Source organism: Cherax quadricarinatus, chromosome 30 (genome assembly GCF_038502225.1).
Source record: "Cherax quadricarinatus isolate ZL_2023a chromosome 30, ASM3850222v1, whole genome shotgun sequence".
Lineage (NCBI taxonomy): Eukaryota > Metazoa > Arthropoda > Malacostraca > Decapoda > Parastacidae > Cherax > Cherax quadricarinatus.
The window spans coordinates 15,321,769-15,337,485 of record NC_091321.1 but is presented as its reverse complement, the minus strand read 5'-3'; the positions used below and the strand labels follow the sequence as shown (position 1 = coordinate 15,337,485).

The window sequence follows — 15,717 nt, the reverse complement described above, 5'->3', positions numbered from 1 at the left end:
CAAATCTTTCAGTGGGCTGCAGAAAACAATATGAAGTTCAACGATGAGAAATTTCAATTACTCAGATATGGTAAACATGAGGAAATTAAATCTTCATCAGAGTACAAAACAAATTCTGGCCACAAAATAGGGCGAAACACCAACGTCAAAGACCTGGGAGTGATTATGTCGGAGGATCTCACCTTCAAGGACCATAACATTGTATCAATCGCATCTGCTAGAAAAATGACAGGATGGATAATGAGAACCTTCAGAACTAGGGAGGCCAAGCCCATGATGACACTCTTCAGGTCTCTTGTTCTATCTAGGCTGGAATATTGCTGCACTCTAACAGCACCTTTCAAGGCAGGTGAAATTGCCGACCTAGAAAATGTACAGAGAACTTTCACGGCGCGCATAACGGAGATAAAACACCTCAATTACTGGGAGCGCTTGAGGTTTCTAAACCTGTATTCCCTGGAACGCAGGAGGGAGAGATACATGATTATATACACCTGGAAAATCCTAGAGGGACTAGTACCGAACTTGCACACGAAAATCACTCACTACGAAAGCAAAAGACTTGGCAGACGATGCAACATCCCCCCAATGAAAAGCAGGGGTGTCACTAGCACGTTAAGAGACCATACAATAAGTGTCAGGGGCCCGAGACTGTTCAACTGCCTCCCAGCACACATAAGGGGGATTACCAACAGACCCCTGGCAGTCTTCAAGCTGGCACTGGACAAGCACCTAAAGTCAGTTCCTGATCAGCCGGGCTGTGGCTCGTACGTTGGTTTGCGTGCAGCCAGCAGCAACAGCCTGGTCGATCAGGCGCTGATCCACCAGGAGGCCTGGTCACAGACCGGGCCGCGGGGGCGTTGACCCCCGAAACTCTCTCCAGGTAAACTCCAGGTATATATATATATATATATATATATATATATATATATATATGTATGTATGTATATATATATATATATATATATATATATATATATATATATATATATATATATATATATATATATATATATATATATATATATATATATATATATATATATATATATTTGTGTGTGGGGACGGGCGGTGGGAGGGGGAGAACCCAAGAACTGCAGAGGCGCTGAGACAAGTTTGCAACCGTTACTGAGGTCAGCAAGGGTCAGCAGGGGTAACTAAGGGGTCACATCACCCTACCCTGGGGTCAACAGGTGTCAACAGGGGGGTCAGTAGTGGGTGACACCCCTTCTCCCTGGAGTCAGCAAGAGTCTATAGGTTAGGTGAGGTTTCTAAGTTAGGTTTGATGCGAATTTTTTTTTTTTTTTCATCATTTTCCATAATGTAAGCAGTGAGTGAGACCAGCTGCCCCTGACGGCAGCAGTAACCCTCGTTATGCAGTCTGGCAGCATTCTTACAACTTTCACACATGCACACCGTTCCTTACCTATGTACTATACCTGTGGCCGGCTTCGAGGATTCTTGACTTCCTTCTCACCCAGGCTGTTGCTACTAGTCGGCCGCACTCGTACACCAGTCGACTAACACCCAGGTACCTATTTTACCGATAGGTGAACAGAGACAGCAGGTGCCTTAGGGAAACACGTCCTAATGATTCCACCAGTACCGGAGTTCGAACCACGAACCTCAGTGTGTGAGCTGAGTGCGTTAACAACCGAGCTACGGGACGAACTCTACTGACGTCACGTATATTGTCCTGAAGGATTCTTTGTTTAGGTTCCTAAGTACAGTTTGGAAATTAGCCAGTCTGGCATGGGTTACTGAGGTTACGACAGTTTATGTGCATCTAAGATGATATAGTTACTTGCAGGATGAACCTGCAAGTAACTATATTTGTAGGACCAGTTTACGTTACTTGCACGTTGAACCCAACACTGTAGGACCAGTTGTTTTCTGTCCCAAGTGTGTCGTCTTCCTTCCCACTGTTTAACTACTCCTTTACCTTGTGCAGATTTTCCTGAAGTCTGCCCCTTATCTTATTTTTTTATACCGTAAGTTTTACATAGTCAGCAAAGAGGACACACAACAACTCCGTCCCCTCTGGGAGTCATTAACATAAACATAAATGGAGATGGACCCTGTTTCCTGAGGAAGCCTTCTTGTTATACCCTCCCATACTGACATGTTTCTCCTTATCATTACTCCTCTTCCTTTTTTAGATATTCCCTGAACTATTTTAGAATTTTTTCCCCTTTGCTTCTGACTTTCTTTTCTAGTCTGAGGATTATTTTCTGGTAAACTACCTCAACAAAAACTTTCTGTTTATAATTCACGAAAATCCTGACAACCCAGCCCAGCGTTTTGTCTGTTTGTTTTTCCATAGTAATTGTTATAAAAATATGAGGAGCCTGTACTTAGCCTTGTGGGATCCCGGCTGCTGCCATTTCCCCATGAGAACATTTGTCCTTGTTACTTATTTTTTCTTAGACAAAATGTTTATCATCTATTGTAATACTTGACTTTATATACTCTTTGATATTTCGCCCATTCGTATTACTCTTTCATATAAAAAAATCATTTAAAAAAGAAATAAATGTTATCCCTCCATACATGTCTAGTACATAACAGTTCTGTGGATCAATCAGAGAGGCTTAATATACCTTATATGTAAGACTTCGCTCATCTGAAACTAAACTCTTTGACGGTAGGTTATTATTCTCTAGATACATGTTTCACATTCTCTAAACAATGGTCGTCAACCTTCCTACACAAGAGTGTCACATTTGGTGGTCAAATGTGATGAGTGCCGCACAGTTTTGCGGACACTGCAGTGTGGAACCTACATAAAAGTGAATTCATAATTTCATGTGAGGGCAGCATCAATTTTCTAGAACTTCAACATGCGGCCCGCGGACCGCATGTTGGGGACCTCCTGTTCTAAAGCCTTTGTTCGGAATATTTAGCCCTAACACGTGTGAGTAAGGCCTGTAGACTGAAGGAATCAGTTATATCAGATTTGTAACTATCGACACCATATATGTCACGTTCTAATTGTTTATCAGCTTACTGGGCAACTGTCAGCAGACTGACTGGTTAAAGAACATTATGAGCCGGAAGGCCGACTTTTCAGAAGTCCTCGTCCTGACTAAATATTCTCCACAACATATGACTTAATTAATCTGTTTATTATTGTAAAATCCACATTGATAGCTCGTCTGGTGATTATTATTTGCTTCTGTCAATATCTAATATAATTTTCTTGTGTTTCCTGATCATATCTATCTATCCCTTGCTCTGTGTTTTGATGGCGGCAACTGGGCATCTCTTGTACAGAATTTTTTTTTAATGCCTTTCTTTTTATATTTAGTGGTTTGATTTATTTCCTCATTAGTAAATGTGAGTACGTTCATGTCTAAGTTGTGTGTGTACTCACCTAGTTGAGGTTGCGGGGGTCGAGTCCGAGCTCCTGTGTGTGTGTGTGTGTGTGTGTGTGTGTGTGTGTGTGTGTGTGTGTGTGTGTGTGTGTGTGTGTGTGTGTGTGTGTGTGTGTGTGTGTGTGTGTGACCGGTATGTGGGTCGTGGTGGTGCTACAGAAGCTGGGATTTATCAACAACACAGCCAGCGTCTCGAGATGTGGTGGTGGTGTATTTAATGATGGTAGCGAGTGTTGGTGGTTGTGGTGTGAGTGATGGGTGATAATTTAAGAGGGAGGAAGGAACAATAGCGACACGGTCATTAAGTATACGATACTCATCGTCCAGGTGGACACAGACTACATACCTGGAAACGAAAGACATTTTTCAGGGTGAGGTTGACACGGGATTGGAATATACTAGAGGAGGAGGTAGTGAAAGAGGTGGTGGGGGCCAACTTTATACACCACTTGAAATATAAATATTTACAAAAGCAAAGGGAGCCGAGAGCTGGAACCTGAGTCTTGAAAGTTCCAATGGATACACCTCAGTCACCCAGATATTCCAAATGTCCTCATTTTACGCAGTTCGTTTTACAAAGCGTCGGTTGTTTAATGTTCCGTTCCTACAGAAAATTTATTTTTAGTTTAGATTAGTTGTGGCTTGGGTATGTTACATAAACCATAAACACGTGTGATGAACCACAAATAAACAGTTTAAAAAAAAGCGTCGGGATGTCTTGGAAAATACAACGCTCAACTCTGCAAGCATATCACACATGGTGTGAGGCCAGGTTGCAATGCAAGCATATCACACGGGGTGTGAGGCCAGGTTGCAAGACATATACACACAAACCAACTACTCAGACATATACACAAACAAGCCGCTCAAACGGCTGGTTTGTGTACCAGCAGCTCGTCCTGTGAACGGTGATACATAGGAATACACGTCATAATGAGTCTTTTTCAGACCTCACTGGGTATAGTTATCCCGTTTTAGATGTTACAGAGTCATTAAACTAATTAATCTCATCATACAGCTAATTATCTACGTTGTACAAAATGTTGACACAATCTCAAAAGTTGTATCTTATCTTCAGTATCTTATCTTTATTCACCCAACTTTCCCCATCCTCCTGACGAAACAACAGCATGAAGGCAAACTTGGTGCAAGGATTTAATCAGGATAACAATAGGACCCCCCGAATTACAGACTAATAGCACTGTGAGTGCTCAGAATACTTGTCAGTCACGAGGGTACAGGAGCACCTGGTCAGCTGAGCCTTCCTCAGAGAACATCGACACGGGATTCAAGAATCTGAACTGCTGTCTTACTAACCTACTGGAGTTCTACGACAGTTAATACAAATCCTGAAAGACATCTTCCTGGACAACAAGGAACTTTTACATGGTTTTCCAGCATGAAGACTGATTCGAAGAGCCATAGGAATAAGCAAAACTGGAAATAAGAACACTACTGTGAATCAAGGGGTACCAGAACACAAACAAAAGCGACTGTATTAGAGGCGATATTAGTATGGGTCAGGATAAGTAGAATCCCCTAAGGATCAGTACTAGGGCCACCGCCGCGTCTGTTATATGTAACTTGACTTCTGTTTTCTGGTGATGTGAAACTACTAACAAAACATAAACTAAAAAGGACTACTAACACTGGGGAAACTATGGTAGGCTACAGGAGAGATCAAATAAGTGGCGACTTGAAATTGCCCGAAGTGCAAGATCATGCGAACTGGAAGAAGATCGGAGACGGAGTACAGTCTGGGAGGGAAGAAAAAACTATAAATGCCAACGAAAGAGAAGAACTTCGGGTAATATGCGAGGCTAATGAATCTTAGAACAAACAGCCTTTAGGAATTACTTATCAGAATACTTAAGGATTTCGTAGAGAGCCTATATCACTAAAAAATAATTAGCACCAGCGAGAAGCTTCCAGCAGATCAAACACATTCAGAACTTTAAAGATATCTAAAAGTCTGCAATCAGACTAGTCGCAGACTTACTTTTACACTGAGGAAAGACTGAAGAAACCGACTCTTACTGCCTTCAAAAACAAAGAAAACATGGAGAGACATAACTGCGATATACTAGATACTCAGAGGAATTGATAAGGCATATAAGGAAAGACTGAAATTCATGAACCATAAACATGGAGCTGAAGCAGCATTTATGACAGAGAAGAGTCAGAGGAGCATGAGGAAATGCATTTCAACCTCAATCCAGTGGAACGAACTGATGAAATGGACGAGGCTTTATACAGTTTCGTGAGTAAGTATGAGAGGAAACATCTCAGGCCAGGAGCCAGTAATGGAGGACGATAATGTTTTACGAGGCTACTACTAAATAATAGCAAACCTGTGAGTAAACACACACACGGGTAGTGGTCGGTCGGGGCCGCAGGGTGATATTCAACACATGGCCTCACGCTGAATCCTCTTATTATACACTCCTGGAGACTGTAGGTGGGAGCATTGCACCGGGGAGAAGTGAGTAGCAGAAGCGGAAGTGACAGAGGAAGAAAAAAGTAGAAGGAAGAAGGAAGATAGAACAGGGAAAATGGAGAAGAGAAATGGGTGTACACACATAAATAAAGGGGCACACTAGAACAAGAGAAGCTCAGTATATTTCAGCCTCACACTGAGGTCCTCCTCAGCAGTCAGTATTCATTGATCATTAGTTTTAGACATTAACTTACATGAACTTTCAACTTAATGTTCTTATATGAAAGTGGAGACGGTAGGGAGCCACATGTACAGTGTCACCCGCCCTCCTCGACCCTCTCATATGTCGAACATTCCTCTCATGTATCGAACACCCCTCTCATTTATCAGACACAGCTAAACTGCAGTCAACACACGAGATCTCACATATTAGATTGGTTATTTGTTTTTAAAGTCTATGGGCTACTCAGACTTGTCATTAAGGCTACATGTAACCTGTACACCAGAATACTATAATTCCTGAGGTAGGAATTTAAGTAAACTGTGATATGCACCGAGAAACATTAACCTAATGATGTATATATATATATATATATATATATATATATATATATATATATATATATATATATATATATATATATATATATATATATATATATATATATATATATGCAATAAGATCACAGTAAACAGGTGATTTTAAAATATGCAAAACAACCACTGTGAAAGAGTAGTGAAATTCCAAGCGCTTTCGTGAAAGCGCTTGGAATTTCACTACTCTTTCACAGTGGTTGTTATATATATATATATATATATATATATATATATATATATATATATATATATATATATATATATATATATATATATATATATATATATATATAATATAAAGGATGGGGTTCACCTCTTGTGTAAATTGTAGGACCCTTAGCTTCGGAGAAATGGATAAAAAGGCTTCAAGGAAAAATATTTGGATTTCTTTTTGAAGCCGTTTGAATATTATATATATATATATATCTATATATATATATATATATATATATATATATATATATATATATATATATATATATATATATATAACTTCCAAACTACGAATTCTCTACATTATATTCACACCACACATTGCCCTCAGACATGACATCTCCACTGCCTCCAGCCTTCTCCTCGCTGCAACATTCATCACCCATGCTTCACACCCATATAAGAGCGTTGGTAAAACTATACTCTCATACATTCCCCTCTTTGCCTCCAAGGACAAAGTTCTCTGTCTCCACAGACTCCTAAGTGCACCACTCACTCTTTTTCCCTCATCAATTCTATGATTCACCTCATCTTTCATGGACCCATCCGCTGACACGTCCACTCCCAAATATCTGAATACGTTCACCTCCTCCATACTCTCTCCCTCCAATCTGATATTCAATCTTTCATCACCTAATCTTCTTGTTATCCTCATAACCTTACTCTTTCCTGTATTCACCTTTAATTTTCTTCTTTTGCACACCCTACCAAATTCATCCACCAATCTCTGCAGCTTCTCTTCAGAATCTCCCAAGAGCACAGTGTCATCAGCAAAGAGCAGCTGTGACAACTCCCACCCTGTGTGTGATTCTTTATCTTTTAACTCCACGCCTCTTGCCAAGACCCTCGCATTTACTTCTCTTACAACCCCATCTATAAATATATTAAACAACCACGGTGACATCACACATCCTTGTCTAAGGCCTACTTTTACTGGGAAAAAATTTCCCTCTTTTCTACATACTCTAACTTGAGCCTCACTATCCTCGTAAAAACTCTTCACTGCTTTCAGTAACCTACCTCCTACACCATACACTTGCAACATCTGCCACATTGCCCCCCTATCCACCCTGTCATACGCCTTTTCCAAATCCATAAATGCCACAAAGACCTCTTTAGCCTTATCTAAATACTGTTCACTTATATGTTTCACTGTAAACACCTGGTCCACACACCCCCTACCTTTCCTAAAGCCTCCTTGTTCATCTGCTATCCTATTCTCCGTCTTACTCTTAATTCTTTCAATTATAACTCTACCATACACTTTACCAGGTATACTCAACAGACTTATCCCCCTATAATTTTTGCACTCTCTTTTATCCCCTTTGCCTTTATACAAAGGAACTATGCATGCTCTCTGCCAATCCCTAGGTACCTTACCCTCTTCCATACATTTATTAATAATTGCACCAACCACTCCAAAATTATATCCCCACCTGCTTTTAACATATATATATAAACATATATATATACATATATATATATATATATATATATATATATATATATATATATATATATATATATATATACATACATATATATATATATATACATATATATATATATATATATATATATATATATATCTATATATATCTCTATTTATATATATATTTTATTTTGTTTTCACACACACACACACACACACACACACACACACACACACACACACACACACACACACACACACACACACACATATATATATATATATATATATATATATATATATATATATATATATATATATATATATATATAGAATATTCTATGTGTGATTGTATTGTATAATGTAATTGTTAAATATATATCCAAAACACCCACAGAGTGGGGTAGCTGAGAGACAGCTCTAGGACTTTCGGGTTGCAGTCAACACACTATCAAGAGTTTACAATAGCGAAACAGAAATAAGTTTATTTATTTAGGTGCAGGTACACATGAATACAGTTACACAAATTATCATAAGTAACATATGTGTAAATTACCTAGGATAACCCATAAAAGTCAAAAAAACATTGGGGTCCTTGTAATATCTTATTATTTAAACCTGGAGACCAGCCCAGGTAGGCGTGTCTAGGAAAACATCCCACACAGGAAGAGAACCACCCAAGCTCAAGAAGGTATTTTAAGAGGCAATAGAAAAAGACTAGCCAGCGTATAAGCGTTGTAGGTGTGGTAATAAACGGGAGAATATATCGTTAATGATATGTCAAGAATCAAGATAGAGCCAAATAACTTATCTCTTGTGTGTGTATTTGTGGCATTATCTGAAAATTTTCTCACAAAGTAGCCTCACAGACCAAACACAGTTAATGAATAAAGAACGAAAAGGCATAATACCGTGACTGGCACAATACACAAATAACCCGCAGATAGGAGAGGGGAGCTTACGACGACGTTTCGGTCCGACTTTGACCATTTACCAAGTCGCACTAACAGAAAAGAGTTCTGTTCTGTTCTAGATTCGTCGGTATAATCGCCCGGCCCGGGCCTCTTCCAAGAGGTGGCCCGGCCTTGGCTCCCTTTCGCGGGAGTCTCAGACCAATGTCTGCCATGGAAGGAGGTACAAAAATCTCCTCGTCTTCTGGAACCAGCTGTTCCCAGGCCTAGCTCCATTCCCCGCCCCCACGGGGCTCGAAGGGAGAAGCTAGGCACCTTGGGTTGCCACAAACCCCGCCCACACTGGGCTCGAAGGGTGTGGTAGCTGCATAGCAGCAGATGATGTCAGGAGGTGCAAAGGCAGCAAGCACTACAGGATCATTTTCGAGCCACATCCCAGCTTTGGGCGGAAGCCCGAGCGCTGGGGAAGCTCAAGAATGTTTGAATGTTTCTTGCTGTGAGTGTTGCCGCTGTTACTTCACTTGTCCATTGCACTCCCAGAAAAGAGTGAGGGAGCCAGTATATATAGGCGAGCGGGACAAGGACGGGAACAAGAGAGGAAGAAAAAGAAGTAGTGGTAATGCTGTTAATGGAAGCAGTAGCAGTTTAGTTAGTTTAATATGTTTATTATGCACCCCATACCCATCCTGTGGGCGGTAGTCAAAAGATTACAGAGGTACATAATTGGTCCAGGGACTGGACTCCAAAGTTTTGATAGCGGAGCAAGTTACAGACGTAATGAATTCACAATTTACAAAGGTAATGAACTCACAAATTACAAAGGTAATGAACTCCAGGTAGGTCTAGTCACAATCATGACAAGTTACAAAGGTATTTACAGATTACAGAGGTACGTAATGGGTCCAGGGACTGGGCCCCAAAGTTTTGATGGCTGAATTAGGTACAAGGTAATGAACTCACAAGTTACAAAGGTAATGAATACTGTAAGAATGGTTAGCAGCAGTTCTACTACCACTACTCCATTTTCTTCCTCTCTTGTACCCCTCTTTGTCCCTCTCGCCTATATATACTGGCTCCCTCACTCTTTTCTGTTAGTATGTCTTGGTAAATGGTCCAATTTGGACCGAAACATCGTCGTAAGCTCCCCTCTCCTATCTGCGGGTTATCTGTGTACAGTTAATGAATAATTCCTAGTTTTTCCCTAGATCCAGAAAGTTTCATAATCGTTAAAAAAATACTTTATATTCCAAAGACATGAAAAAAAAATCATTCTTTCAATGTTATGGAACTTTCCACAGTTTCTTCTCGTTATTAAATATGCGGTACCGAAGCGTTAATTAACGAAAGACTAATCTGTATAGTTTAGTGGTTTGACATCAAGGACCCCAATGGGAATAAGTCACTTACTTTTTTTGGGGGGTTACCCTAGATAATTTACACTATATATGGTAATTGTACTTATGTGTACCTGTGCCTAAATAAACCTACTTACTTACAGAAGGCCCAGAAGCCCGAAAAAACTCTCGGTGCATAAGTTAGTTTAATATGTTTATTATGCACCCCATACCCATCCTGTGGGCGGTAGTCAAAAGATTAGAGGTACATAATTGGTCCACGGACTGGACTCCAAAGTTTTGATAGCTGAGCAAGTTACAATGGTAATGAACTAGATCTGGTCATAATCATGACCAAGTTACAAAGGTAATGAGCTCCAGGTAGAGCTGGTCACACTCATGAATAATTGCAAAGGTAATGAATCATAAACACATTAATCATGAGAATTTACAAAGGTAATGAGCTCCAGGTAGAGCTGGTCAAAATCATGACAGGTTTCAAAGGTAATGAATGATAAACACGTTATCACATGATTACAATCATAGACAAATTACAGAGTAATGAGCAGTTAACAAACATAGTAGGGAATTCATCCAATGCCCCAACAACAGATGTTGCTAGGTGCCTGTCTCTCCTCGGCAGACAGTCATTGCAAACAGCAGCAAGTATAGCAAATGCAATTGTTATCTATACAATACAAAGAGAATGGGTATTAAAGAAAACGGGATGAGCTGCACCTAGGGAGGACTCCATAAAATATTGGGGTGCTACCTTATCGCATGATCAACTGCCTATAATCTTTCTGGGCTCTTTTCCTTCCCAGATATACTTGCAATACCCGTAGGGCATAGACTATAGTAAAGAAATTCAGAAACCAATGGAGGGGTACTGAGGTAACAAATGGTGGAGAACACACATAACTACCGTGGCAATAAACACATAAGGAGAAATGGTTGCCATGCAACCCCTTGGAAGACAATCCGTCTAATGCAATAGATTGACAGGTCAAACAATGGTCAAAACATAAGTTTTAGCTTATAGCAGCCACCTCTCGTCGAGATGCCCGTGTAGAAACACGACATTTAAGGCATTCCAGAGAATTCATGAAATTATCGGGTTTATGATTATGAGCAATCTCTTCTACCACAAATGAATAAGTATGAACAAGCCTTAGCTATTACTATATAATGAAAGGTTATCATGTATTATAAGTGCTGAGTCTATGATATTTCTTTCCAGCTTATTCGAACCAGTCTGCTCTGGCAGTCACAATGTTATGCATCGTGACTGCTAGAGCACTTGTGTATTTCTCCAACCGCCTCCATTATGTTATTCGAACCCACCTACAACAGAGGAGTCCAAACCCTAGTGTGGTAAAATTTTAGACTAAGAGCTGACTACCTAAGTTGGTGTAGGTCTGTCTAACCAGAACATTTTCTTTCTTCCTGGTTTCGTGTAGCAGGAAGGAGTGGGCCAAACTTAGCGTCTTGGAACGCCTCCTGGCCGCTCTGGGCAAAGACTTCCATAGAGAACTTCCCCGGGGTTTGACCAACGACACGCTGGCTACCGTGCCCACAGATATCAACATTACCAGCGAAGATTGCTCAGACAAATACATGGTAAGTGGGCAACATTTGTGGATGATCGTCGTCCTCTCCTTCATAGGTTTGGGGATCACCCCGGGTATCGACACAGCAATCCGCTATTTAGTTATGAAGTCAAAGAAATTCATGCATAACTAAATGTGATATAAGTCAGGTGCTGAAAATGTCTAGGTAAGGCAAAAACCTCAAATAAGTCATTTTGGTTGGATAAATTTAGATTTAGAAATGATAGGAGAAAGCTACATGATACGCGAGTAAGAAAGATTAGGTGCAAATATAACTTGTCTAGCATGGGTCAGTAGGCCCACTGTAGTTCTTCCTTTATTTTATATTCATATTTGTATATATGCACTTAAATGCCTGCAGAAAGGCATCAGATGTAACTCTAAAACGAATGAACTAAAAGTTCGTGTACGTATATCCCCCACAGAGGTGCTCCTCGCAGGCCTTCTTCGCCTCCTGTGACATTCCCCGTAATACCGACCCAGAAATCTGGCCTCAACACTTCAACCTCTACTTCAATCTTTCCACCGACTTCGAGAGCGAAGTGATCAACGCCACTCTACGACTTTTTAAGAACAACTCTCCACCTCTCCAGTACCAAAAGACCTTGCTCGTCAGTGCCTATGTCTATACCAAGAGCCTTACCCGTAAACGCTGTGAGTGCTTTAAAAAATTATACATACTACCTGTTGCACCTCTATAAATCTTTTAGCTATGTAGTCTTTGGTGTTTATCTTTAATGTTATTTATATACAAAAACAACTGCAATATCTAACTCATATATCCTTATTCGTGTTGTTGAAAATGGTTTGATAATTTATATTTACAACAGGTCCTGCTGTCGGTCACGTACTAATAATTCCATTCTCTCTTTCTCTCGTGCAGCCAAGAAGACTAAGGTGGATGTCACCGAGGTGCCCAGCGACTACGTGGGTTATGTGCTCCTGACCGTGGACAAGATGGCGAAACGGTGGAAGCGACAGAAGAATAATCACGGCCTTCTTATTACCGTCAGTGACGTCGACGAAACCCCTTGGGATGCCTCACGTCTTTTCGTCACAATGGACTGCAACTCCAGTAACGTCAGTACGTACCCATCCGTTTTTCTTGTATAATTCTCTTCAGTACTCAGTGACAAATTTCCCTTAATATTTTTATTATTTTTCCTGGCATCAGTTGCTATGAACTACACAATCGCCATGAACAATGTAGGCATAAATACAGAAAATATCTGAGTAAATACTGTGTTGTTTGCAGGTTTGGTACCATTGCCCTTCGAGGTACAAACTGACGATGAAGATCAACGCTTCCCTGCCATCAGCCTGGTCTTGGGCACCCCACAAGACGAAGGGGAAGCCAACCCACCCTCCCCCAGACCCCTGCCTGTTGTCCTCCCTGAAGGCGTCACTATGGACGTCCAGTCCGAAAATTCCAATAACTACCTACTGGGCAGTGAATATCCATTAGGCATAGATTACCCACTGGTCACCAACCATCATTCCTCCACTAGTCAAACCCACCACCATCCCAACCCTGGCAACTACGACACTGACATTCTGCACGAAGATTGTCATGACGAGGTCGAAAGCGAAATAAATCCAAGATTTCATGGTACACAGGAGACCCTGACGGGTAACAGTCGCGGCGGCAGTGTGTTTGAGCGCGGGTGGTCAGGAGAGAGGGGTTCATCAGGAGAGTCTTGGAGTCAACCAACGCCGGCATCTGAGGAAGCCCGCAGCCAGCGACAGCGAGGAGCCACCAAAGAAAGGCGACACCGTAAGAAGCACCGCCAACACCATCGCCGCGGCTTGGAACGACGCAATTCGCATGTGTGAGGCGTTCAACTTCGCCTCTGAACCCTCAGGAAGCTAGGATTCGGCGGCGCTGCTGCCCGGTCCAACACTACGTCCTACCTGAGTCCCGCCCTGTACATAGCATTGCTGATGCTCCAGTTCCTTGTCTCGGTTTATTTATGAGAGTGAGTGAGTCTTTTTTATGAGTTATGGGAGAAAATGTTCCTGAGCCCGAAAAGTGTTTATGCTGAGCACTGAACGCTCAGTTGTAATATTAGTATGTGTGTGTATGTTAATGTTTGGTGAGTGACGATGAAGCGTCTGAAGACGAGCCACATTGCCAAGCTCTAGAGGTCCGCGTCTTCTGGTACTGTATGAATGGAGCCCAGATGGCCAAGGGTCACTGTGACCTAGAAGTGTGTGTGTGTGCGTGTGTACTCACCTATATGTACTCACCTATATGTGGTTGCAGGGGTCGATTCATAGCTCCTGGCCCCGCCTCTTCACTGGTCGATACTAATTCACTCTCTCCCTGCTCCATGATATTTGTCATACCTCTTCTTAAAGCTATTTATGGAACTTGCTTCCACTACTTCACTCTCCAGATTATTCCACTTCCTGACAACTCTAAGACTAAAGAAATACTTCCTAACATCCCAATGAATCATCTGGGTTTTCAATTTCCAATTGTGTCCCCTTGTTTCTGTATCCCATCTCTGATGTGTGTGTGTGTGTGTGTCTGTGTGTGTGTGTGTGTGTGTGTGTGTGTGTGTGTGTGTGTGTGTGTGTGTGTGTGTGTGTGTGTGTGTGTGTGTGTGTGTGTGTGTGTGTGTGTGTGTGTGTGTGTGTGTGTGCGTGTGTGTGTGCGCGTGTGTGTGCGCGTGTGCGTGTGCGTGTGTGCCGTTGTGCGTGCGCGTGTGTGTGCCGTTGTGCGTGCGCGTGCGAGTGTATGGTGTTCAGTGTTGTGCTGTGTCTCACCACACTGCACGAGTGTGACCACGCCCGGCTTGCCGGTGTCTCGTGGTAGAATCACATTCCAAGTCAGTTTGTTCAAGTCAATTCGTGTACCTTGACTAACATGTGCCATACGCCAAGTCATTTAATACTAAGATTTGTTTACGGGCAAGAGTGTTGGCATCGTGTTGAGCAGCCAGTGTGCAGCGGACTTCCAGGTGGATATGAATAACCCAGGTGTGCAAAATTTACCTTGAGTGTACAACGATACTCCTGGATAATGAACAACTAAATCTATGGATGCAAAACTCTTCCCCCAGGTGCGCAACAACCTCCCCGGGTATACAACAATCTCCCCGGGTATACAACAATCTTCCCGGGTGTGCAACCATCTCCCCGGGTGTGCAACAACCCACTGCTCTACCTAAAAACCCACCAGCTGGTGGGTTGTGTGCTGCGGGGAGAGTACATCCCTTTCACATACTCCCATGTCCACCTGGAGATTTGACAGTGTTAATGTAACCTCAGCACGGTGTGCCATGTCCTCAAGGCTTTAGACTATTATCTAGAGCCTCGCAGTGTGGTTCAACTTCCCCAGGGCTTAACAGTGTTTAATAATCCAGCCCGCAGCCTCACTGTTCCACATTTGCCTTATATTTAAGTTCTTTAACTGGACATCTCAAGATGCCCTCCCATTGACTTAGGCTCAGTTACGAAAATTATGATCATATCAAATACCACTGAATCGTTTTATATATATATATATATATATATATATATATATATATATATATATATATATATATATATATATATATATATATATATATATATATATATATATATATCGTGCCGAATAGGTAAAACTGGTCAATTAGCAAGAGCTCATTTAAAATTAAGTCCTTTCTAAAAAAAATTCTCTTAATACTTTTAAAGATTTTTTTCATTTATGTTAATGTAAAAATTAATAATTTTGTAACAAAAGAACCTTAGAAAACTTACCTAACCTTATTATAACAAGCGCAATTTAATTTAGAATAATCCAACCAAATATATTTAGATAA

General features: G+C 41.1%; 1 protein-coding gene across 2 annotated transcripts in view; it reads left to right on the top strand.

The window, feature by feature from the left end:
- Positions 1 to 15,071, top strand: part of LOC128692671 (uncharacterized) — a 35,003-nt gene extending 19,932 nt beyond the window's left edge. The window contains exons 2-5 of one of the 2 annotated variants that reach the window (XM_053781950.2): positions 11,762 to 11,918; positions 12,334 to 12,562; positions 12,792 to 12,992; positions 13,164 to 15,071. In XM_053781950.2, coding sequence (XP_053637925.1) covers positions 11,762 to 11,918; positions 12,334 to 12,562; positions 12,792 to 12,992; positions 13,164 to 13,741 — 1,165 coding nt within the window. In that variant the 3' untranslated portion in view covers positions 13,742 to 15,071. Of the gene's footprint in view, positions 1 to 11,758; positions 11,919 to 12,333; positions 12,563 to 12,791; positions 12,993 to 13,163 lie in introns of both variants that reach the window. The other variant, XM_053781949.2, reaches the window with a different exon arrangement.
- Positions 15,072 to 15,717: the final 646 nt, after the last annotated feature.